General features: G+C 46.3%; 2 protein-coding genes across 4 annotated transcripts; one reads left to right on the top strand and one right to left on the bottom strand.

Moving 5' to 3' along the window:
- Positions 1 to 323: 323 nt before the first annotated feature.
- On the top strand, positions 324 to 12,429 carry zgc:172271 (uncharacterized protein LOC100000381 homolog). The gene is made up of 17 exons (XM_041227578.1): positions 324 to 892; positions 2,915 to 3,078; positions 3,924 to 4,023; positions 4,723 to 4,899; positions 5,152 to 5,314; positions 5,644 to 5,708; positions 6,227 to 6,384; positions 6,481 to 6,667; positions 6,911 to 7,059; positions 7,220 to 7,310; positions 7,776 to 7,835; positions 8,421 to 8,603; positions 9,175 to 9,334; positions 9,621 to 9,703; positions 10,017 to 10,201; positions 10,543 to 10,729; positions 11,828 to 12,429. Exons 1-17 carry the CDS (start codon positions 838 to 840, stop codon positions 11,866 to 11,868), a joined length of 2,208 nt encoding a protein of 735 aa, XP_041083512.1. The 5' UTR covers positions 324 to 837; the 3' UTR covers positions 11,869 to 12,429.
- Positions 12,430 to 12,455: 26 nt separating this feature from the next.
- On the bottom strand, positions 12,456 to 23,429 carry LOC121299676. 3 transcript variants are annotated; one of them, XM_041227574.1, is made up of 9 exons: positions 23,165 to 23,429; positions 21,454 to 21,851; positions 21,084 to 21,156; positions 16,674 to 20,466; positions 16,054 to 16,134; positions 15,648 to 15,903; positions 15,150 to 15,280; positions 14,939 to 15,010; positions 12,456 to 14,359 (listed from the first exon to the last, which is right to left on the bottom strand). In XM_041227574.1, exons 2-9 carry the CDS (start codon positions 21,832 to 21,834, stop codon positions 14,095 to 14,097), a joined length of 5,052 nt encoding a protein of 1,683 aa, XP_041083508.1. In that variant the 5' UTR covers positions 21,835 to 21,851; positions 23,165 to 23,429; the 3' UTR covers positions 12,456 to 14,094. The 3 variants fall into 3 exon arrangements, with proteins under 3 accessions (XP_041083508.1, XP_041083510.1, XP_041083511.1); XM_041227576.1 differs by having other exon boundaries at positions 23,327 to 23,418; XM_041227577.1 differs by lacking the exon at positions 16,054 to 16,134 and having other exon boundaries at positions 23,165 to 23,428.
- Positions 23,430 to 25,528: the final 2,099 nt, after the last annotated feature.

Here is a 25,528-nt window from a genome sequence, read left to right as displayed (position 1 = left end):
AGACACTCTTGTAACTTATTTGCGTGTCAGAGCTGCCAAGTTTTTGCTTATTGCAGATTTCTGTTTCTTTTTCTCTCAATAGTATGTAATCATATTCCCAGGTGACCCGTTAGTTTTGCTTTTGAAGAATGGGAATATTTACAATAGGCCTTTTCATATATACAAGAACAAAGGAACAGGCAGACTATTACCAGCACGCCTGGGAGTATCGGTGCATACCAGTTCAAGAGCTGGTCAAACTGGTTTAAAAAAAACAAACGGTTCCTTTAAATTCTTGATATTGTTCTGCCAAGTGTTTGTTTTCTATATGCCATTGCATTCTAAAGATATTATTGCCAATATCAGGGTCGCTAGATTACATTATGTATCTGTGCGTTACTTTCTGGAGGGTGCAAGCTAATTTCAACTTTAAGCTTTTATTGACTCGTATCGGTGCTCACTCGTGGATGATCTCTCGCAAGACGCTGACGGTATTGTTTTGAGCGAAGGGTTTTAGCAGCAGACGTTTGCACTTCACGCCCCCATGAAAGCGTCACGATGCAACTTTAAAGTTTCCGTGCCTGGCAGCGATTACAGAGTGTGTTAAACTGTCAGAAAAGAGAGCTCTGCTTCATGACAGATGTGCATCTGGTTCCAATGAAGCAGTGTGGAAATGTTTTCCATCTGTAAAATAAGAGAGGAGAAATGCTCTAGCTATACACCCATCCCATGTGAAGAGCGCCTCACTGAACAGCGGCGGTGATGTCTGTACTATAGTCTAAACGGGACACACTTTGAAACTGTTTGCAATCCAGGCAACATACAACTGGCACGCCGGGCTCCGAAAGGAAATTCAGGATGAGAGGGTTCCTCCTCCTTATTCTTCTCATCTCTTTTTCAGATTCCTCATGGGGTAAGAACCGCTGTCCTTTTACCTGGAGCTGCACTTTTTTTTTTAAATTTGAAAAGTTTATTTATTTTTCGGTTTCAGTTTCTAGTTGTTTTCAAAGGAAAGGACGTGCGACAGCATGCTCACTCTACAACAGTGCGAACAGCAGACTCACTCTACAACAGTGTGAACAGTATACTCACTCTACAACAGTGTGAACAGTATACTCACTCTACAACAGTGCAAACAGCATACTCACTCTACAACAGTGCAAACAGCATACTCACTCTACAACAGTGTGAACAGTATACTCACTCTACAACAGTGTGAACAGTATACTCACTCTACAACAGTGTGAACAGTATACTCACTCTACAACAGTGCAAACAGCATACTCACTCTACAACAGTGCAAACAGCATACTCACTCTACAACAGTGTGAACAGTATACTCACTCTACAACAGTGTGAACAGCATACTCACTCTACAACAGTGTGAACAGCATACTCACTCTACAACAGTGTGAACAGCAGACTCACTCTACAACAGTGTGAACAGCATACTCACTCTACAACAGTGCAAACAGCATACTCACTCTACAACAGTGCAAACAGCATACTCACTCTACAACAGTGTGAACAGTATACTCACTCTACAACAGTGTGAACAGTATACTCACTCTACAACAGTGTGAACAGCAGACTCACTCTACAACAGTGTGAACAGTATACTCACTCTACAACAGTGCAAACAGCATACTCACTCTACAACAGTGTGAACAGCAGACTCACTCTACAACAGTGTGAACAGCAGACTCACTCTACAACAGTGTGAACAGCAGACTCACTCTACAACAGTGTGAACAGCATACTCACTCTACAACAGTGTGAACAGCATACTCACTCTACAACAGTGTGAACAGCAGACTCACTCTACAACAGTGTGAACAGCATACTCACTCTACAACAGTGTGAACAGCATACTCACTCTACAACAGTGTGAACAGCATACTCACTCTACAACAGTGTGAACAGTATACTCACTCTACAACAGTGCAAACAGCATACTCACTCTACAACAGTGTGAACAGCAGACTCACTCTACAACAGTGTGAACAGCAGACTCACTCTACAACAGTGTGAACAGCATACTCACTCTACAACAGTGTGAACAGCATACTCACTCTACAACAGTGTGAACAGCATACTCACTCTACAACAGTGTGAACAGCATACTCACTCTACAACAGTGTGAACAGTATACTCACTCTACAACAGTGCAAACAGCATACTCACTCTACAACAGTGTGAACAGCAGACTCACTCTACAACAGTGTGAACAGCAGACTCACTCTACAACAGTGTGAACAGCAGACTCACTCTACAACAGTGTGAACAGCAGACTCACTCTACAACAGTGCGAACAGCATACTCACTCTACAGTGCGACGCGACCTAGATCATTCAGAGTAGTCAACAAGCAATTAATTTTTTAATATTACGTAGAACAAGTTAGTATATCTGTAGTTACCTGCAGTTCTCATGTGCCCCTTGGTAAAGCACACAGTTATAGCCTGTGTAGATCAAACTAGACAGTCAGATGCACAGTGAAAAAGCATAGCAACGTTTATTAATGCAAACTAAAAGCACAAGTTAATAAGAAAAACACACACAGAAACGCAGGAAAGTGCATATTTACAGTGCATGTTGTTATTCATTTATATTCTGTGTCGCTGTCATTTTCCACTGTATTTTTGCAGTTTTAGCTTGCTTTCTCCATAGCTATACTCTGTGCATTTACCATAGTTTAGCCTGGTTTGCCGTCTTTGTTAACACGCTGTATCATGCCTCTCTATTCCTTACAATGCATACCTATGCTTTTTCATAATGCCTTATTCCACTTTGCTGTGCTTTCACTATGGGAAACAGTATCAGGATTGACCTCCCTGACACTGGCCTTGCAGTCCCAGTGAGTTAAACTCCAGTGAAAGAGGTTCTGTTACATCCCCTCAGCTGCACTCTGCAAAGCTGTTACCTTTGGGTTGCAGGGAAGAAGTTCAGGTGGTGCACAGTGTCTGAGAGAGAGCAGAGGAAGTGTGCCGAGCTGTCCAAGGCCCTGGTGACAGTGCTCCCTCCGGCAGCCCTCAATGCGTTCGCCAGGGTCTCCTGCATAATGGCACACAGCGCGGCTGACTGCATCAGCAAGATAAGGGTGAGGCAGCTGAGTGACCTCCTGCATGCAGGAGTCCAAATAACAGCACTTCTGAAAGGGGAAAGTTTCAACAGGCAGACTGAGTGGAGGCTGACACAGTAACGGACAGGGTTGGATCATTTGGTAACCCACATGAGTAAATCCGTCTTCAGTAGTATCAGTCTACAATCGTTAAGAGTCAGGTGTAAAAAACAAGAAGAGGAATGATTGCTTTTGGATTGGAGGTGTATGAGTGTTCTGGCCCTGGCACAAACACATTGAGACTCCTACACTTAGTTACTCAGTCCTGAGATTAGTTTGTTCTGCTGCCATATTGACAAAGCTTCATACCAGGTCTATTACAGTGTTGCTGCTCTGAATACTCAGTATCAGTTTCTTGTAAAGGGAGAAAAAAAACTGGTGAATTTTATGACTTCAATAAAGGAGTCTTAGCAGCACATACTAGAGGAGACATAGTGGAGGGCTCAGAAAAAAAAAACTCACTAACCCTTTCTAAAATCAAATAGCGTTTCCAGAACTGCACACTTTAATTAACCCAAACGGGCTTTAAAAAAAAAAACAACACACAGTCCTTAAAGTATTTAGAGCAAGCGAAATAGTTCTACAAACATTCTCAGCCTCTCAAAACAGTACTGCTGCAAACATGTATTTTCATTTTCAAATACACGTTTGCCAGTAAATGCAGGACAAACAGGTGAAGAAATCTCTGTTTGGAGGCCATGCTTGTCTGGCACCCCCTGGGTCACCTGTGGAGTATGTAATGTCACCTGGCCGTTGTGTTTTACATTCCAGCTGTTTGAAGTGTGTCACAGCTGCTCCGGTTGTCTGGTTGTCTTGTCCCTCAGGCCAACAAAGCCGATGCTGTCACCCTGGATGCTGGAGACGTGTACACTGCAGTCAAGCAGTTCAACCTGGTCGTGCTGGCGAAGGAGATCTACCCAGATGGTGAGTGTGTGGCTGCAAAGAACCAAGACACAGATCTACAGTATGCACACCACTTCTCACTCACTGTGCCATTGCAAACGCAGACATGTTCAATCCACATAATATCCAGCGCCCTGTGTGCAGGCTTTCAGAGCGTTTTTTTAAAGCCTTTTAAAGATATTTGTGTTGGCACTGTAGTTGATCATGGGATTGCTGTCAAAAGGCTTCTAAATGTGTTGAATTGCTGCGCTGAAAAGTCTGCGCTGGGTTTTCTGGTAAGAAGCCGGTAGACTTGAGTTCCTATTCCCAGCTCTTGCTGGCCAGCAGCTCCACATTTCCCCCGTGATCATTTTCAGTGGTAACGGCACTGTAGTGCCGTACATCCAGTGGTATTGTATACAGTGGTACATCAAAGTACATTTTCTATAATAGAATAAGAGATTTCTGTTAATAATGAAAGTTGAAGTAAAAGTTATCAAACTATAACCCATCTTGTACTAATAACTGTACCTCTGCAGTTTCGCTGTGATCGTCCTTCTTCACTAGCAAACACCCAGCTGTGCTAAACTTAGGAGACACTCAAAGTAACGCAGTAAGAGTATGTGAGTGAAGACTTTGAGAAATGCTTCAGACTCAGCTTGTCATTACCCATTTCAGTTTCGCAGTAAGCCTGTCTGTTAAAGTGTGCGCGCCCCGTCTCTGTCTCTGTGGGGTCCGCAGGGGGCTGCGTGTTCGCCGTGGCGGTGGTCCGCAATCAGAGCCTGGATGTCCGCAGCCTGCACAAGACCAGGAGCTGCCACAGCGGGGCCCGCTCCACTGCCGGCTGGAACCTGCCCGTGGGCTTCCTGCTGTCCAGGAACTACCTGCAGTGGTACGAGGAGCAGCCCCTGAGCGAAGGTGAGCAAACACAAGCACGAGGAACAGCTGGACATTGAGTTCAATTAGCGTGCGAAGATGAAGGTGTGATTTACACACACACACCACAGATCAGTTAGTCAGCAGTCAAGGCTGGACACTGGCAAGAAGAAAAGCATTTTTACCTTACTGTCTCCATCCCGCCACGTTGATGAAAAAGCTACTGATGAACCCGTTTTCCTCCTTTCACCTCTCCCTCACTTCTGTCCCCATCCCCTCTCCTCTCCTCTCCAGCGATCAGCTCCTTCTTCAGTGCGAGCTGCATCCCCGGGGCTGCCTCGCTGGCCCCCGAGCTGTGCACGCTCTGCCAGGGACGGAAATCCTACATCCGGGACAAGAACTATTTCTGCGAGGCCACCGAGAACGAGCCCTTCTACGACTCGGAGGGGGCCTTCAGGTAGCCAGGTTACTTTCACTGGCCCTCCTCCTGAGAGCTGCAGGACCCTGACTGAGGGTGTGGAGCAGCTTTCTTAGGGACAGAGGAAAGAGAATAGACCTTCACTGTACAGTCCTAGCGACAAGATAGCCTGGACATACTGACCTGCTGTACCATACCAGTACTACAGTAGCAAGCTCACATGCACACTGCAGCCATCGCTGTACAGTACACCACCACAGAAGCCCAGTACACACCTGAGTGTGTTCGATAACTAACTAGAATTGACAGAGCCATCAATTAAACACCTGATTGTTAATATCCAGTACAATTCCTTATTTCTTTTCTAGATGTTTGAAAAGTGGCAAGGCTGACGTTGCCTTTTTAGATCACACGGCTATACTCCATATTGATGGTAAGTAGTATGTATTTACTGAGCAGACACCTTGCAAAACAGTATATCTGTTATATTTATTTCACACTATCAAATCGTACAGTATGTCTATGAAATCGAAATAAATACACCAAAGTACAGTATGCTGTATTATGCAGCATTTACTTCTCACTTGATAACTGATGGATTGAGTCGATTGATCAATAAATAAGACTACAGACTGACTGACAGAGGTAGACAGGTCAAAGATAGGCAGACAGACTGATTGTTGGTTTGATAGGAGATACATATTTGTCAAGCCTGTGACCCTGCGCATCTGCAAGCGAGCGACTTAACCACAATGCAAAGGAGCCGGGCTCCTCTGCATTCGTGGTTTTAAGCTTTGAACCTCGTCTCATCTCACCGACGGGACAGAATCTGTAGCGGCAACGCATCGCACAGCACTGCCCCATTGCACATTTCCAAAAGGGTATCGAAGCTGAGTGCACAGAGCCAAGCACGCAGCAGCACTGCAGCTGTTTCATTGTCTCTTCTTGCAGAGTCGGAGAAGGAGAGCTACAGGCTACTCTGCGCCGACGGGTCCAGGGCAGAGCTGGCAGACTTCAGGAGGTGCAACCTGGGCCGGGGTCCTGGAAGAGCCGTGGTGACGAGACACAACTACAAGAAGATCGCACGCAAGTTCCTGACCGTCGCACAGGTGCAGCAGGCTCAAACCCTGATCTGGGGACAGTTGAAACACAGCATGCCTACGAACATGGTTTTAGGAATGTGTAACCCTTGTGGTTTGTTTCAGCGGCTGTTTGGGCGCCGGGGGCGCGAGGGCCAGCGGTTCCGTCTGTTTGAGTCGTCTGCGCTGGGAGGGAGGAACCTGATGTTCCGAGATGTGACGGAGAAGCTGCTGATCCTCTCCGACGAGGTGGACATCAACCAGGTCCTGGGGCTGGACTACGTGACCCTGCTGAAAGGACTTGGACACGAAGGTAGAGCCGTGATACACGAGCGAGCCGCCAGCAGTGTGACCGACATCGTCCTTGTTAGCTTGTATTCTGCCCCAGAACTGTTCCATCTTTTTATCTAAACCAGCTATGTGGACAGTGCATGCAGTCTTTTAAAAGCCAGGAACCCAGCCTTGATTGGGATGCTTTACCTCTAAATGGAAAGAGCCACATGCTTGCCAGCCCTGCTATGCACTGCACTCTAGACTCCTGTTCCTCTGTACGCAGGGAGCTCCATGGACAACAGTGTGGTCCGCTGGTGCTGCATCAGCATGGGCGAGCAGAAGAAGTGCGAGGAGTGGGCTCTGAATATCAAATCCGACCCCCTGGTATGCGTCAGAGCCACATCCATGAGCGACTGCATTGAGAAGATCAAGGTGAGGGCGCTGGCAGGGCAGCCTGTCAGTGTGGGATTGAGCTGGTTGTGGTTTAAGGTACTTTCGCTGCATTACTACATTTGGCTGTGCTGTTACCATGGTACTGTGTGCCTCTTCCAAGGGACACCGCTTATGATTGTGTGTGTGTCTTTTTTTTAAGAGAGATGAGGTGGACGCAGTCTCGCTGGACGCCAGTCATGTCTACATCGCTGGGAAGTGTGGTCTGGTCCCAGTGGCAGCAGAGTATTATGGTAAGACTCTTCAGCAGTGTTGAAATTAGAGGATAGGTCAAGCGTCACTGATCGAGCACCTGTGGAATCTAAGGAATGTTTTCATTCAGGAAAGGATTTTTAATAATTAGAAACATCTGTGGCTTAAAGTGATGATACAACAACTGCACCTGAAACCACTTTGGCATCATGTAGCTTTGTTAAATTTAATCTGTTAATAGAGATGCATAATATTATAGGGAGGTCTAGTTTGGAAGAAAGAAAGGACTGGTTAGAAAAGTCACTTCAGTGCTGTAAATATATCATTGTTTAATTTGCAATTGTGAAAGTGAAACAGGGGGTATGTCACAATGCTTCCTCCAAACAAAAACGTGAAAGCAGCTTGGTCTGCAGTGTTTAGTGTTTGTAGTATGAATGCCCCTTCCCCAGTGCTGTGCAGCGCTCGCTGCTTTGTAAGGCGTGTCTGTGTTTGTGTTTCCACTCCAGGGGAAACGTGTGTACCAGCAGCTGGAGGGACGAAAGGAGCTGCTCATTACGAGACCGAAGGTACAGTGAGGTTCGGGGGCTACGGCTCCATTCCCTCCCTTCAGCAGTGTGTGAGAGTGAGTGTGTGTGTGTGTTTGGGGGGGGGGGGGGGGGGGGGGGGGGGCTGTTCTGAGGCTGGCATCATCATTTAGATAATATGAGAGTCATGCAGGAGGTGGGCTTGGACAGCAGACAGTGCTGCAGGTCTGTACCGACCTGTATCTGAGCCACGCGGCTCTTGTAATGAAATGCAGGTATTACAGACAGAAGCAACTGCAGAGTGGAAAGAACATTGGCAGCCTCGAAACACAGTGGCACCCTCAACCGGAGTCTGCCAGCTCCTGCTGCGTGGTCCAGCTTGAGAACCACAGAACAGCTGGGGAGCAGGGACCCTGTTCACAAAGCCTCAGTTTCTGATAGATATTTAATCTATAACTCTTTAAAACAATACACAGGCAGAGCTGTAAGTGCTGTGTACACTCACAGATTCTGCTATTGAAGTGTTGTTTCTACAGCTGCTAGGAGCACGTGTTTCGTTATGACAGCGTGATCAGGGTGAGTGACAGCCTCCTGTGAATGAGTTTCTTTGATGTCGTTTCTACTCAGTGCTGCCCCCTGTCTACGCGGTGGCTGTGGTGAAGAAGTCCTCCCGGAACGTGTACTTCGGCAATCTCTCCGGGCGCCGGTCCTGCCACAGCCAGATCTACAGCCCCGCGGGCTGGCTGCTCCCCGCCAACCACACCATCCGAGCCAGCGGCAACCAGAGCTCCCACCGCGACTTCAACACCGGTGAGTGCAGCAGCAGGCAACGCGGAGACATTGAAAGCATAGCAAAGTGTAATGAAGCACAGTGAAAGCATAGCAAAGTGTGATCAAGCACAGTGAAAGCAGGGTAAAGAATTAGTTAAGCATTGTAAAGCGAGGTTAGGTAAAGCATATTAATAGACATGGCAGACTCTGGTAAATGCAGCTGAACCAAGTGAAAATCAGAGTCTCTTACCTGTGGCTCCTGACTCCAGCAGTATAAAAGTGGAGCCCTGTAGTGGCTGTCAGTCTTGTTTTAAATTGAAGAAATGTTTGACTGAAGGTTAACGTTTCTGATAACACCAGGATTCTCATTAGCCACAGTCTTGTTCAAGTTCTCGGCTGTAAGATTGTCTGCTTCAATTAGTTTCTTTCTGTTTTGCCTGTGGCACCTACGTAAGGGTTTCATAACTGATGCATGATATTGTTATTGTGTTAAAAAGCAATGGCAGTGTATTTGCAGGGGAGTGGCTGGCTGGCTGGCTGTTATTTCTCAGTCCAGTCAGCAGCAGGGTTTCACGTGGCACTTCTTCTCATTCCTTGACCCACCCTCCAGCGTACAGGGAGTATTTCTGGAAGGGATGCATGCCTGGAGCGCATGGGAGTCTCTGCAGGGTTTGTATTGGTGGAGACGAGGACCTGGGAGCCAAACCGTCCAATCAGAGATGCGTAGCCAATCATAATGAGCGTTACTATGGCAACTTGGGGTCCTTGAGGTAAGCTCCTTGTGTTAAGCATTGCGTAGGAGTGAAGAGCATTACCTAACATCTGCTGGTAATGACCTTGTTGAAAACAATTAAAAAAAACTACATGAGAACCGAATTAAGCAGGCCACTAATCACTGCAGCAGAAAAGATCATTGTTTCAGGTTTCAATTTAATATCTTGAGATTCAGGTCAAGCGACATTCCTGATGTAAAGTGCTGGGCAGCGGGACAAGAAGGACTGGGCTTGCTTTCCCGTCCCCACGTCACGTATCCCATCCCTCCCCTCTGGTTTGCAGGTGTTTAGTTGGGGATCCAAGCGGGAAGAGTTTTGGAGACGTGGCCTTCCTGGAGCAGCACAGCCTGCTGGATAACATTGAGAGTAAGTAGCAGCAAGAGGGGGAGCCAGGCTGCATGTGCGTGTGTGGCTTGGTCCGTCTGCACAGGGGGACAGGGGACAGGGGACAGACAACGAAAACACCTGTCCTAGCAATCTCAGTAGGGGTTAGAACCTACAAGACATGAGATCAAATCAGGTGTTCTACTGGAACAACAACGCGTGCTAAAGAATGGTTCACTGTACTGTGTTCGTTGTGAAGACTAATAGATAGCTAATGCGTTCAGGGCACAGTGTGCAGGGTGTGCTCCCTCAGCGCTGTATCTCCTCCCCTGCTGACCTCTGTGAATCTCCTCAGATCTGGAGCGGAGCGGCTGGTCGAGTGGCTGGACATCCCAGGACTTGGAGCTGCTATGCCCCGGCGGTCATCGCGCCCCCCTGGCGCAGTGGCGGGAGTGTCACCTCGGCGCCGTGCCCCCCAGCGTGGTGATGACACGCCCTGTCCTCACCACCAAGATCTACGACTTCCTCATGAAGTCCCAGGTCAGCCGGAGCACACCTCCACTTCAGAACTGCATAGTCGCTCTTTCACTAGGACTGTCCATCTGCGCTGTAGAGCAGGGATTTTCTGTAGAACTGCAATTTGTTTGGTGATGTTGCAGGCAGCCAACTGCCTTGCTTTTTGCAACTCGCCCCATACATGCACATTGTGATGGGACTTTTACAACATAAAAAAAAAAATCTATTTAGCAGCCCACAGGAGCAAAAGCCCCCCCCCCCCCCCCTTTTTTTTTTTGTAAAAACACACACAAATCTGTAACATTCCTGCGTGGTTCTGTTTCTTTTCTTTGATAATGAACCGAAGCCATGCTGTTTTTCCACAGGAAACCTTGGAAGCAAACCCCGACTCAGACTTCCAGTTGTTCGAGTCCCAGAAGTACGGAGAGAGCGATTTGCTTTTCAAAGACCTGACGGAGTGTCTGGTCCACACCAGTCACCTGGACCATCGGGCTATACTGGGAGAGGAGTTCTACCAGTTAGTTGAGGCAGCCTTCAACTCCACACAAGCAGGTAGTTAAACATAAAACAGGTCGTTAAACGAGGTTAGGAGACAGCCCACGCATACTGTACCTGCACTGCTTGTTTTCAAAAACACACGTGCTCCCTTGTGGACCATACCGAAACATCGAGTCCACAGGAAACAGAGAGGAAAAGCAGCAGAATGGAAAATAAAGATCTGAAGCCAAGAGGCGGCTGGGCCCAGCACTGCAAAAGCACTGCAGGGGAACCAATGATCCGTCCTCGAACCTGCGACCCTGCACACCGCAACAGAGAGTCTTAACCACAAAGGAGCTGGGCTCAGCTGCATTCGAGCATTGAACCTCATCTCACATCACAGACACAGGACAGAATCCACATCCCACAACACTGCCCGCTACGCCATCACCCGCCACCCCCCCCCCCCAGGGTTATTTAAGGGGCGCCTGTATTTACTTCTGCCATGGCTTATATCCCAGTCCCAAACAAGCTATCAGTACATCTCTGGGATTTTATTATGTATTTCCTGGAGAAGATTCAAAAGGATGAGATAACTTCGTGGCACAGAAATGCATCCATGTTTTATTTCTAGTTGATTTCTTAATGAAGCATTTTTCAAATTTACGTGTTTCTACTTTCTTTCAGGCTTGTGATTTTTACAAGTTCATTTCAGCGACCCCTTCACTCCAGATCATTTTTAGTCAATCACTTTAGCCATTGCAAGCAACTCGCTGGCTGTATGAGGAGACTGACGCTCATTTCAATTTCCCAACAAACTTTCATTCCTATAAAAGGAATTCCACATTCATCTGTTTACTAGACAAAAACAAACCCTCATAACTATGAGTAATGGAACAAATAACAGATTCTGCTCAGCTGCCATTAGAAATATCCTAAACTAAACAAAAATAAAGAAAATTAAAACGGCTTGAGAAACAGCCAGACACAAACACACACAAACACACACACATATATAATATATATATATATATATATATATATATATATATATATATATATATATATATATATATATATATCATCATACAACTGGTTATTTTATTGCATATCTTCTCTGAAAAAACAGCATACAATACATTGTTAATAAACACCTTCTTTTTGTTTGTCTAGATATTCTGCAGTTCTGCAAACAGGACGTCTGCAGCATGTAACGAACTCCTTTCACCATGAAGATGCTCTGCATCACTAAAGAGTCAAATCTGATCGCTCAGCAATACAAACTCTGTCAGCAAAACGGTTTTACTAATGCATTCTCCGGAGGGAGCAGAACAGGGGGTCCCAGGCAGCTACAAACGGCAGAGGCGTTTGGGAACGTTTGCAGTATTAAACAGAAGAAAGGTTATAAGTTAACAGATTTCAATGTAAAAGTAAACTATAAATCATGATGTTGATTCTATACTCTCTATTCTGTTTTGTGATTATTGTTTTTTTGTGCACACATTTATTTCATTGTAACTGCATGCCACATTAAACGCACGCATCATCATACCGACGCCCTCTTTTGGTGTTGAGAGTGAAGCCGCTTGTCTTTTTCTGCTCAAGCCTGCATTTCCACACGTTTTCAGTAACAATTGCATGGAATGTCTTGGAACTCTTACAATTAATGATCCTACTGTAGTAAATCCACTTCCAAAAAGCACCACCCCAGCCCAAACATTATTTAAAAAATACATCAGATAAGTGCATTCAAGGCAACTAAGGTTTAAAACAAATGTTACTTTATTTCATAAATAAAAACTAAACCAAAAAAAAAAAAGGGGGTCACAATGATTAAACAGTAAACTAGTGTTTTTTTAACAGATGTACAGTAGGAATACCTGATCATACAGAGAAGAGTTTGAGATGTGAAGCTTCATATATTACACACACGGAGAGAGAGAGACACGATTCACAAAACCCCAGTGTAATACAGTGTATGATCAAATACACATGGATATCTGTGTGCTGCATTCACACTTGGACGATGCTTTATAAATTTACCAGCTAATATGTACATCGATTGCCAAGTCAACGTATTTCTTCAAAAACCAGGACAGCAAACAAATGAATCCACTACCTAAAAGAAGGAGGCAAGTACTCGCGCAAACGCAAAGTTCTGTTTGATAAGGGGGGGTTATAATAATAATATTGGGAGAATGGAATTGGCTTTTTTCTTTTTGGTTTTATTTAATAAAAGTAAATCACCTGTACCAATAGGGAATCTGAAAAAAACAACCCATATAAACAGACAGAGTGCTTGATCATTCCTAGCAGGTGAGCAACAGTTTCACAATGTGTAAAAGCACATCAGCTTAAAATTAAAAATCACTACCATCTCCACTGAACTGCCCCTAAGAACTGCTGGTGCTCTGTCCCTGTGGAGGAGCCCGTTCCCATGGCAACGGCACACACGTCAGACGTGTCACCCCGAAGCGGTTTTATTTTACATCAGCATGGAATTGAACTGTTTCATTTATTTTTTATTTTTTTACCATCAGGCTATTTCTTTTTCCCCCTCAAGAAATATCAGAAGAAAATGAATAAATAACACCAAGTTTCTACACTTGCATTTCACATTGCGATGCTAACAAATGCAATTATTTTTCTTTCATTAAAAAACTGCAACAATTATTTTTTGACAGCAACTCTTCCAAAAATACTGTCGTTCTGAAGGCAACCTATTGTAGTGATGCGTACAGGTGAAAGGAAATGTGAACAGCCGTGTTTCTTTAACAGGGATCTAACAACGTGTACAATACTTTGAAAAAGAGCTACATCACTGTTTCCCATTACTTTGGCAAGGCTGAATATCGCAGCGCATTATTTTGTTTAGAATGTGCAAATAGAACAGACGTTACAGAAACAAAGTACGATAGAAAAAAGAAGAAGATGAGAGAATGAGAATCCGATCCTCGCAGTCGCATTTTAGTTTTGCAAAGTGCTCGGTTTTGTTTTGCTTTCATGACAGGTGTTTTAATAAATCCAGCACACGCAGGCGTAGGTCTTTCCCTCCCCTGTTCTAATAATAATACTGCAGTTACAACTTCACACTCTGGAAGTACCTGATTCAGCACACCAACAGACGTTCACAGTTACACAGAGCAGTGGCTGCCCATGCCGCTGCTCCACCATGGATACGGACCAATCCAAGGTTTTGTTTCATCCCCAGTCCAAACTAAACAGAGTGCAGTCTCAAGAGGCAGGGGGAGAGCGCGGGCACTGGACAGCAGTGCAGGTTTGAAAATAAATACTGAGGTTCCACCAGGAATTGAAGCCACTCGTATAGGAGTGTGGAGACACTGGAGGCGGATAAGAAAAGCAGGGATCAAGATGGGATCAGTGAAGTCAGTGATTTTAAACAGCGGCTCAGGTCTCTGTGCTGCAGCTCTGCACAGGGTTTAGGTGTTGATGTGCTCGGTGTTGAAGAAGTGCTCCAGCGCGCTCAGCTTCTCGACAAGCAGCACGTCCAGCTCTGCACAGCCCTGCTTCGCTGCCTTCCTGCCCCGCGTGCGGCTGCTCTTCAGCTTCACTCCGGTCCTGGCGCGCCTCTTGCGGGGCACGGTGAAGTCCTGGAACTCCAGGACCCTCTTGCGCTTCTGCTGCCCGATGCACACCAGCGCGCCGTTCTTCTCCTTCGGTTCCTCGAAGATGGTTTCCAGGCTCCTGCACAGACGAAGACGACACTTTATTGGGATTGAACTCTGTGCAGAAATCGGGTGCGGACAGTCAGGTGAGGGTCGTGGGTGTGGCTCGGGCTGATTTACCAGTCGAAGTGAAGCCAGTGGAGAAGAAGCGGCTGCCTGGGTTGGTGACAATTGCTGCTTTTATTACACTCTGTGGAGAGCAGCGATCCACATGCACAAACTCAAGCAGCTGTTTCTTCACTAGGAATGGGAAATCAGCCCAATGGTAAACGACCCTAATGTGTGAAGAGCACGATTTGAACAATCAGTTCAAGCAGCACTACTCGTGACTGACTGTAAAAGTTAGCAGGCCCTTCTGTTGAAGGCTAAGGCTAATATTCAAAGAAAAAAAAAGAAAACTAAAAAGAAAGGATCTGTAGATAGCATGACCTTCTAAACAACCAGAAAGCAGAACAGTATTTCTGCCAATACCACCAGCACACGTGATCGGGGCAGCATGCTTCTTGGCTGTGTGATATCATTAAACAAGCAGGAAGGTCCTGACAGGCAGGATGTGGGAGAATTGGGAGGGGAGGAGTTTCCAGTGAGATAACCAGACCTGTTGGAAGGCGGAGACTTGTAGTTTTTGTTGGTATAGATCTCCTCCAGGCTGAATTCCTTCTTCTTTAATCTGAAGAAAAACAAAAAGCTGCTGAATTCACAGAGTGGCTACGAGGACACAAATGGACTTGAATGTGCCCTATGTAAGACCTAGACCAGCCAGCTGTTTTTTAGTTAGCAACACACACTCAAGCTCCTGATAAGCTCACCTCTTTGGTTTCGGTAGCCCCATAGGGGTTAGACTGTTGTCCGGTTTGGGGACAGTTTTCCGAATGCGGATTTGGGAAACCCTCTTGGTCCTCTGCCCCGGCTCGCTCGCCAGGCTCTTCTCAAGAACACTCTGGGGGGGGGCGAGTGAAACACACGACACATGAGCATGCGAAACACCGGCAGTGGCGTACAGCAAAGCAGCGAGCACTGCAACAGTATCTCCACACCCTTGTTTTCTTCCAATACCGAAGGAATTGCATGCGTCTGTTACTGCTGTAACAAACAAAAAGATGAAAAAAAAAAACCCTTCCCTGTACTACTGATAAACAAAAGAATCACAGCTGTGGCACCAGTTCAAACAAAGAGACCTGCTGCATGACATTTACAACGTGTTCCAGTGATCTCTGGAGCCGTCCACACCACGAAAGAGAGAGCTTATTCTACATGGGGGGAGATCAAAGGTAAAGCCCCCCTCCCCCGTGGTTACGACTGCCTACCTCTTTCATCTCTGGATAGCTCACACCCAGGATCTCAGGCAGCGCCGAGGTTCGCTGGGCGGAGTCACTCGCACGACATCCCATACAGGAGGCTGTTGGCAGGCTCGACCAGGCCATGAGGGAGTTTGGTCTGATCTGTGCAGCTGTCTGGTCGAGCAGTGCAAAGACAGGTTCTGGAACGGGCCGGTCCGATATAGGCAACAATGGCACCAGGCATGGCTCTCCATTTAAAGTGCAGTCGGGTTGTTTGAGGTCACTACAATAGAAACAGGAGACTGACTGTACTTGTACACACCAGGGTCAAGCTGTGTTTAACAGCATTCCCTCTAGTTTCTATAGGCACTCCCTGAAGACGTGGGGCAAACCCTCAGCTTTTCCCCAGGCAGCGAAGTGTGCAATCCCTTACCTTTCATTAGCAACACCTGCTGCTGCAAGGTCTTCAGCAAACAAGCTGGCTATGAAGCACCCCAACAACTGCCCTGCATAGCTGCAATTCAGAATATGCATGAAAAAAACACACTGAAATAAAATGGGCCATTTTGAGTGACCTTGACCACAGTCCCCCCCCCCCCATGCTCACTTTGCAAGCTTTTTTTTTGTGTACATTTTTACCAGCCTGCAGTGATGCAACAGGTCACATGAGTTAAAACAGTACTGAAACTAACAATGTTTAATACTGCACATTTATTTTGTATTGGTCTTGTCTGCTCTGTGTTTTATGTTTTTAGTACTTAAATTGAATCCAAAATCAGCAGCAACCCTTTGAATTAAAAGGGACAGAGACTGATAGAAATGTTTTGCACACCCATCACAGAACTGTGATATTGAAATGTGGTTTCTACAGCTGCAGACAGGACTGCGTTTCGTTATGATGGCACACTTCAGGTTGCAGCTCATTTCAGACAACCAGGGTTTATATTAGCAGAGGATTATAGCAGATTATTAGTTTATTATATGTTCACAAAACATGCATTCTTTTTTTTTTGTATCAAAGCATTTCCAGTCGACATTTGTTCGTTTTTGTACCTGTGATCCATGTCGAGACAGGAGAAGGTAGTGAAATCAGGCAGGCAGGCTGCTGGCCCCCGACTGCGCCAGGCTGCGACGATCCTTCCCAGAGAGTAGTGCAACGAGGGAAAGAGGCTCTCCTTCAGGGTCGAGGAAGACCCCTTCAGCCCCTCCTCAAACTGGGACAGGAACCTCTTCTGGACCGCAGGGACCCTCCTGCCCAGGCAGCGCCGGCGAGTCCAGACCCGGTAACAAGCCTGAGAGGAAAGGGCTAAAACAGTGTGCAGCCCGAACCTGGAGAACGGAGAAGAGGAAGCAGTCCACCACTCAAGCTCCTGGCATTCACTGAAACTGCAGCTTCTGCAGCTAGGCTCGCTGCTCCCAGAGCAAGTAAACAAAACAGGGTGCAATTCACCACTGAAGCCTGCGAGCGTGGTGTTCTGGAGAATGCTTTGGTAACCTGCGGTTGCTGAAACATTTGGAGAGAAGGAGGAACAAATCCATTCTGAAGAGAGAGAGGAGGAAAAGGATGAAGTAGGCTGGATAGATGCTTCATGCACCATGAGGTTTGAAGAAGCACAGTGCTGCATCAAAGACTTCTTATCATCATCACCACCGGACGGTAAAGACGACATAGACCCCAATCTAACATGGAAGGAAACTGGAAAGACAGGGGTAGTAAAGGTCACCAAGGGTTTCCAGCGATCCGTTCGGTAAAAGGAAACCTTGGCTAGATCCGCACTGCAGGAAAGTGCAAGAGACTGAAAGGTTACATTCTTCAAAGAGTGTCCCTTTAAACGGGGAAGACTGCAACAAAAACTGTTGCACCAGTAAGGTTTTAATTTTGTCTTTGTGCACACAGAGACGTCAGCTGCTCCGGCTTTCAGCAATCTGTCTAATCTGTACGGCAAGACTTTGGACGATCTATAAAAAGGTCTGAACTTTTGAGGACTCCTAACCGGCACCAGGCTACTGGCCACGTTAGATAACTTCAACAGCAGAGGTTCCTGGATATTATTCTGAGCCTTTACACTGCTGCGCAGCATATTAAGGGAAGCCTTGTGTGGCTTGCACACCCCGTTTCTTACAGAAGGGAAAGCACTTTCCTCCTTGGGCAGGTTTGCATTCAAAACTGCTCCGCTATGAACTGCGTGGTTCATGGTTTCACTAGACTCATGGTCCAGGTCTGTAACGTTGGCTACTTGGGTCCTGATAAATACTTGAGCGTTTGATTCCCTCATTCTCCTTAGATCCTGCAATGGCTCTGGCACCTTGCTCCCTGCCTTGCAACTCCTCCCCGGCTGTTTCCGTAACTCTACTGCCCTCATCTTTCTAGGCGGCTTTCCGAACTCCCCTTCAACGGCAGCGCGCTTCCCAGCGGGCGCTTTTCCAGGCTCGACGGGGACGCTGTGGCTGTGCGTGCGGCTTGTGCAAGGCGGGTCAGAGCTGCTTGTTTTTGAGCAGTCGTCAATTTCAGTTGGAGGCGTACGTTTTTGATGACAGCACTCAAAAGTGTGGGGAGCACTGGGGTCTTGTAAAGTGCACTCTGTGGATCTCTCCCCCTCAGAGAGGATCGTTCCTTCCGCAAGCTTTTCATACAACGCTCTCTCTAGCAAAGCCTGGTCACTCTGGCTGCATGCCACAATGCTTGCAGCATGCAGGGGGGAGGTGCTCTTGTTGTATACAGCTGGCTCATCCTCCATTCTTTCCAATGGAACCCCTGCAATCTCCTCGCTCCCACCACCCAGCTCAGAACCAAGTGTTTTTGTGTCAGCAGGTTGTTGATTAATAAACAGGCTATTTTTTAATACAGCCCAACCCTCAGCCGAAGCTTCCACCTGGAGGTCTATTGAGGTCAGGCTTTTGACTTGGCTGTGTGAAGGCCCTTCGGTGCAGTCCAATTCTTCATCGGAGGCACGCTGTCTTTCAGCATCTTCTTCTGCTCCTTTGCAAGACTGCCCTTTATCAGGTGTCGCCTCATCATCACAACCAGTTCTGAAATGACCAGGAGGGTCCAATCGATTCTGACCCGGTTCTGAACTTTCTTCACTATATCTTTCCCTGTCTCCAGAACCATCACAACCTGTTTGTAAATGAGTGGCAGGGTCCACTGGATCCTCGCGGATTTCCGATTCTTTTGCATGACAGTTCGGAATTACTTGACAGCTACCTTGGCTTTGTGACGTCTCGCTGCAGTCCAGTTCACCTTCACAGGGCACCTTGCAATCCTCCCTGGGCTGCCATGTTGTCTCAGTGCTTTCGGTTTCTTTTAAAGATTTTTCTTTATCATTTGAATTACTGAGACCTCCCAACTCCAGCTCAACAGTTCTACACACGCTTTCTGTAATGCTGTCACAAACGGCAGCTGTTTTGCAACCTTTCCTGGGTTGTGGTGGGATCTCAACGCTTCCCAAAACTTGTCTACTTTCAGATTCTGTTAAAGGTCCTTCCACATCAATCAGACTGCTTAGCGTTTCCTGCTCCAATGCCCCACACAAGCTGTTCACTGCAGCACCATCAGCAACAGCTGCTGCTCCTGCACCATCCGGAGTTATATCAGTGACTGGCTTGTTTTTGAGCGCCGATGGATTTCCTACTGAAGGTTCAGCGGTACCTAAGGTGTTTTTTTCATCTTCAGAGTTTAACTGGGATCTGCTATCTGTCCGACACTCTGAAACCCCAAGTTTCACTCCGTCTCCCCCAGACTCCGTCCCCCTATCTATGTCTCTTTCCCCGAGCGCGCCAGCACTTCCAGTTCGGTCTGCTGAAACCCTTGCCCCAATATCTGTGGCAGCTTCAGAGGTTGCACTCTGCTCCAGCTTATCTTCAGTCTTTTGCTTTGCTACCAAAGTTGCTTCACTGTTTTCCAATCGCACGTCACACTGCTTTTCAGTCAGGGCCTCTTCACCGTGTGCTGCCTGCCTGGAGAGGTCCGTTTCATCTTGCAACAGATCCAGAGCATCTTCCTCCCCAGATAACCGCACAGAGAAATCACTTTCCGGAGGCTGAGCTGCTTGCCGGCTCTCGGTTTCCAGTGCACCACAAGCCTGAGGCGTCGCACCCTGGCCCCTGGTGGTTTCCGAAGGAGGTCTAGCTGGCACATTGTCACCCAGGGGACAGCAGCCACTTTTATTCAGGTGTTTTGCTGGGACGCTGCTTGCGACTTTACAGTCAGCAGGCACCTCAACTACCCCTTCTCCACGGACAGAATCCTCAGCTTCCTTCTGTTCTGAATGGCTGCGATCGACTCCGAGCATGACCTCGATCTCAGCGCAGACGCCCAAGATCTCGTCTTCGTCGTGCGGCCTGATGTAAGGTGCGAGTTCGTCGAACCTGGAGTGCACCCAGTGGTTATCTATAAGATCCTGTCCTACCCCAGTACTCTGGGTAGCAGCAACATTTTGCCCTGAACTCTCCACCTTTGCAACAGACACATCTTTAAGCTCTGCCTGTGAAAGCTTGTTCTCTAAAAGGTTACCGCAGGGCAGAAGTTCCCCAGCTTCATGTGCAGAGCCTCCACAGGGATGATTATTAGCACTAAGACTGGTTGTGTTAGGCTCCTCATTTCCATCACCAATGCAAGGGGGGTTCCGAGTCTTTGTTTCCACTTGTTCCGTTTCCATGGAAACCTCTTCAGGGGCCCAAGCCGCTGCGGATGCAGCATTGTTTGGACCAGCCACAACCCGGCCCGTTTTCACTTCAGATTTCTTTATTGGGAAACGTAAGCTCTCTGATCCGGTTAGTTCTCTCCCGCAGGTCCCCGCTGCACTCCCTTCCAATCCTTCAGCATCAACATCCATGTTGGTAAAGTCTAAACAGAAAAGGGAACAAGAAGGAAAGAGTGGAGAGAATGGCAACTCTTCTTGGCCTGAACAACATCCTCAGGGATGGAAATAAGACTCCCACTGCATAGCAGACTGGTCCACTCCTGGTTTTACTATGAGTTTAATGAGACATTCGCAGTAAAACCTGGAATGGGTGAAACTGCTACACATTAGGAGTCATATTTCCATCCCGGCTCCTGTGTGCATCTGTTGGTGCAGCACATTATTAGCAGCCCCCACTTCAATGAAATGTTTTCAGTAAACACTTTTTAATACACAGCTTTACAGTACATGTGTTTTAAATCTCCCACTTCTCCACACTAGAATTTAGGCAGGACAGCAAACCAATTTCACTTCTCAGTATCTTTCACCCGACAACTTGTTCCTGATCAAACATGGTAGGAAGTAAATCAAGAATATGTTTGATTATGTTTGCAAAGGATAATTAACAGTATGGATACGGATCACTCCCTGATGCTGCGATTACATTTTATCTGATAAAAAACAGACAAGTTGGAGCCTTTCCTTCACTAAACAGTACCCACACCTCCTTGTTGTTCCCAACTTTGGGGATTAGGACTTTCACAAGCTGAGGAACGCCTACCTGCTTCAAGGCCGATGGGCCGTGCCATTACTGCAGCGCTGCACTGTGCGACTGCGATTTCATTTCCCTGTGCCTAAAATAAAACAAAAACAATAAACACACACAATTACATAAAAAACAAGCCTGGATAATGATGACTGCCTGAAAATGTGCCACTGAACTGTAGAACTTTACTCAAAACCAGACAGCTCTCAACCTTCCCACTGTGAATCTATTAAATGAAACTTCATAGAAAGAGATTTTACTAGAATACGTTCTCAAATGGTATGCAGACTACTTTAAGACTTTTGTTTTCTTTTTCAAATTATTGCCATTAACTTTCTCACATTGTGAAGCAAAATTCCAATGATCCACATCCCTCCCTCCTCACCTGACTCGTGCCGTCCCCTTGCATGGGACTCAAAGCCGGCTCAGTCCTGCAGTCTGTCCTCACTCCTCCTTCCCCGTTACCTTCACCGCTTGCAACAGAGCCACGTTCTTCTTTGCATCTCCCCTCGGCATGCATTTCACCAGTCTCGTCTTCGGACACCTCACACTTCCAAACAGGGGGACTGGCCGACGCCCCCTTGAAGCAGCCCTGGAGCTCTGGCAGGCTGGATTCGACTCCCCCAGCAGGTCTGTCAGGGGTTTGAGGCGTTTCCCTGGGCTGCTGCTCAGCACATACATCCCGGGGCAGGTCGGAGAGGGAATCGAGTTCTAAAGCTAACCGCTGAGCGCTCTCCAGATCGGCAGTGACCATCGACAGCATCATGACCTGACAGTGCAGCCCTGCAAAAAAGAGTGACCAGACAGCGTCAGACCACCTCCGTCCTACTGATCCACTTAACCAGGCTGTAGCCCCAGAGTAGGGCCGATTTTTTAATAATTACTTTATTGAATTGGGTTACTTAAATATTTGAGGTGCTGAAAATCAGTTCAATGCAACTTCTGTTCTAAAAAGGGTAGGTGCACCAGGGATAGAAATAAGGCTCTTATTGCCTAGCAGTTTCACCCAGTCCAGGTTTTACTGCAAGCTTGATCATCCACAGTGTGTGCAGGTAACCCCGGGTCTGTCTTATTGACCTTACAGTAAAACCAGGAATGGCTACGAGGTAAGAAACAGCGAAACATGGACAGTTCAGCACGGCTTCAACAGCTAGATAGCAACAAACTTAACAGGGCACAAAGCATTCAAATATACCCCTAAAAGCAGATATTTAAGTATTGGCTAACCACTTAAAATAAATCATTATTATAATCTTACTATGTATCCATAAGTTCAAAGTGTCACATTAATGTACATATGTAACCTATAATAAACAAAAATTTGTTTTTTGACAACGAAATATATATATATATATATATATATATATATATATACTATATAGATATATATATATAATTTATTTAAAATCCTGTAACGATTGCTAGATTGAAGGTGTTTTTGTGTTAACACCCGTTCAATAAAACACCATGTAATCATTCTTATATTGACAGCAGCTATGAATTTGACCAATGTTTCTATAAAACGAAGGAGGTGTCTGTGCCTGCTGTGGACACGGCGTCTCGTTTCAGAGGAGATGGGACACCATGCTGCTGTCACCTGTACGTCATCTCTTTCAAAAACGCGCAGCACGAGATGCTTCTGCTTGGTTTTAACCAAATTTACTTTTAAATTTACTGAAAAGCGTTCAAAACCATCATGTTGCTCCGGAAGTGTTTTTCAAATGAACAATCCCCCCCCCCCCCCCCACCCCCCCACAGTTGTTAAGAATTAGTAAATAATACAAAACATTGTGTTTAGCTCCAGGGCTACATATTTAAACACAGATTAATAAAGTACAGGTTCTGCTATTGCGAGGCTATTTGCCGTTTTGTCTTCAAACACGACAGAGATTGTTAAATATTGAAGCGAAAATAAAGGGCACAAACGCCTACAAAAAAAAAAAAAAAAAACACACCCTTTGCGCAACAGACTGAGAAGAAAACTATTCGCCTTCCATACGAACCACTGCAGCAAACATCGACCGCACAGGCTCACGATCAGCCATGTATAGTTCAGACCCGAATTCCTCTAACCGCAAGAAAACTGGGTCACTTACCTCTTCCAAAACTGCGTCTCACCCGCACTATCGCACACAGCACGGCACGGTTCGCTCTGCTCCAATCCGCGCTACACTTTCCGCTCCATCCTGACTACACTGTAGCTAACACTGGAACCCACAAACACACACACACACAACACAACATCGTTACATCCACACCTTCCGGCACAAACCTCCCCACTCCGCCACGCTGACACAGGCAGGGAGCCGATAGGCTCAGCGGCTCGTTAGCACCCAAGACTTAGACACAAGCAACGGATACGTAATATCGGTCGTCTCCACGTGACAGACCATCTGACACATTTTGTGTGTGTGTGTGTGTGTGTGTTGCAAGCTTGTTTTTGAGCGCAGGTGATTGCTTTGCACGGCGAGCCCTGAAGGTGTAGAGTCATCTGAGTGACATCATAGACCAACATGTTCATTACTAAGCGCGCATGCGTGCATTATTAAGTAATTACGTGCATGAGCAGTGGTTAGGGGGGCCAGATTTTCGGGACACATTGTTAAATAATCGATAAGACTAATTCAGTGTTTTACATATAGGCTATTGAGTGGATATTTAAAAACCCCCCACCCCACCCCCACCCCCCTCCGTGGGGGTGGGGGGAGGCAGTCTAAAGTGCCGACCAGAAGTCGTACCGGATGGAACCCTACCTTGTTCCCCCCGAGTACAAATATGTGTTCCTTTACCAGACCTCTCTGTGCTTTACAATGCTTCCCCATGCCTTACCAAACCTCTCTGTGCTTTACAATGCTTCCCCATGCCTTACCAGACCTCTCTGTGCTTTACAATGCTTCCCTATGCTTTACTAGACCTCTCTGTGCTTTACAATGCTTCCCTACGCTTTACCAGACCTCTCTGTGCTTTACAATGCTTCCCTATGCTTTACTAGACCTCTCTGTGCTTTACAATGCTTCCCTACGCTTTACCAGACCTCTCTGTGCTTTACAATGCTTCCCTATGCTTTACCATACCTCTCTGTGCTTTACAATGCTTCACTATGCTTTGCCATGCTTTCACTTTGCTGTGATTTGACTCTGGTGAACTGTGATAACACAGGGCACAATGCAATGAAACAGAGAGACACACACAGGGCACAATGCAATGAAACAGAGAGACACACAGGGCACAATGCAATGAAACAGAGAGACGCACACAGGGCACAATGCAGTGAGACAGGGAAACACAGCTTCTCTGCCCTGTTTGCAAAGAAAATGCGCTGACCAGCACTCAGTCTCTGGTATCTACAGAACAGTGCAATACTGTAGGTTATATACTTACAGGTAAAGGACTGAGTTACATCTTTTCAGGAGGTTTCTTCATTGGGAAAGCCACACAAAAAATGTCTCTATCATAATTCAATTATCAGAACAATTCGATTATCAGAACAATTTGATTATCTGAAAAATTCGATTATCTGAACAATTCAATTATCAGAACAATTCGATTATTAGAACGATTCGATTATCTGAACAATTCGATTATCTGAACAGCCCCCTGATCCTAATTCATTGGGATAATGGAAGTTCATCCATTGGTCAGCATCACTCTCATCAGCATGATTTTGTCATTCATACACAATCACAGAAAGTCAACTGCTTTGCCCAATTAAGAGACACTGAACTATAGTCCAAATGCTTCCAATAACATCCCTTTTGTTGAAAACGTTTGATTAAGCATTTTAAAAGTGTTCCGAAACAATAAAGTGATAAAGCAGCACCAATCTCACAGCTAATAACCGCGATTCCAGACGCAGCCCTACTCACCCCAATTCCTACAGCCAAAACCACAATGAAGTAAATCACGATGACAGCGATATCGGCCAGATTGTTGACCGCCAAGTAGGAACTGGTTTCATTAGCGGTTCCGACAAGTGCATAGCCGGCTGTGACACTCACTGTGACGCTGGCATGATTCCTGAAGTGCACTGGAGAGGAGTGTGGGTCCAAGAACCTGCCCGTTCTGTCCTGAAATAAAGAGGCGTCAACACTCTCACCTCGTTTTTATCAAGCAACCTGACCCAGGGTGTGTTCAACTCAGTCTTTGGATTTCGGGTTAATCATAAACTGAGCAGGAAAGTGGCAAAGCAATTTGTTTTATTCTCTCTCTCTCTCTCTCTCTCTCTCTCTATCTCTCTCTCTCACACACTCTCATGAACGAATCATTGGAAATCTCTCGTGCGGAGTGAAACACATTATTGTGTCGTGCTTTTGATGGTTTTCTTACAGCCTGGAAAACACAGCCTTATCATGCTGACTGCAAAACAGAAGAGGAGTCGTACTGTAGGAACAACCAGTTCTGAAAAAGAAAAAGCCAAGGAAGATTGTTTAAAAGCTGCAGGGTGTTCAACTGCAAAGTGA

The sequence above is a fragment of the Polyodon spathula genome, chromosome 25, assembly GCF_017654505.1.
Source record: "Polyodon spathula isolate WHYD16114869_AA chromosome 25, ASM1765450v1, whole genome shotgun sequence".
Taxonomy (NCBI): domain Eukaryota; kingdom Metazoa; phylum Chordata; class Actinopteri; order Acipenseriformes; family Polyodontidae; genus Polyodon; species Polyodon spathula.
The sequence above is the reverse complement of the archived record's forward strand: the minus strand, read 5'-3'. Positions and strand labels throughout refer to the sequence as shown.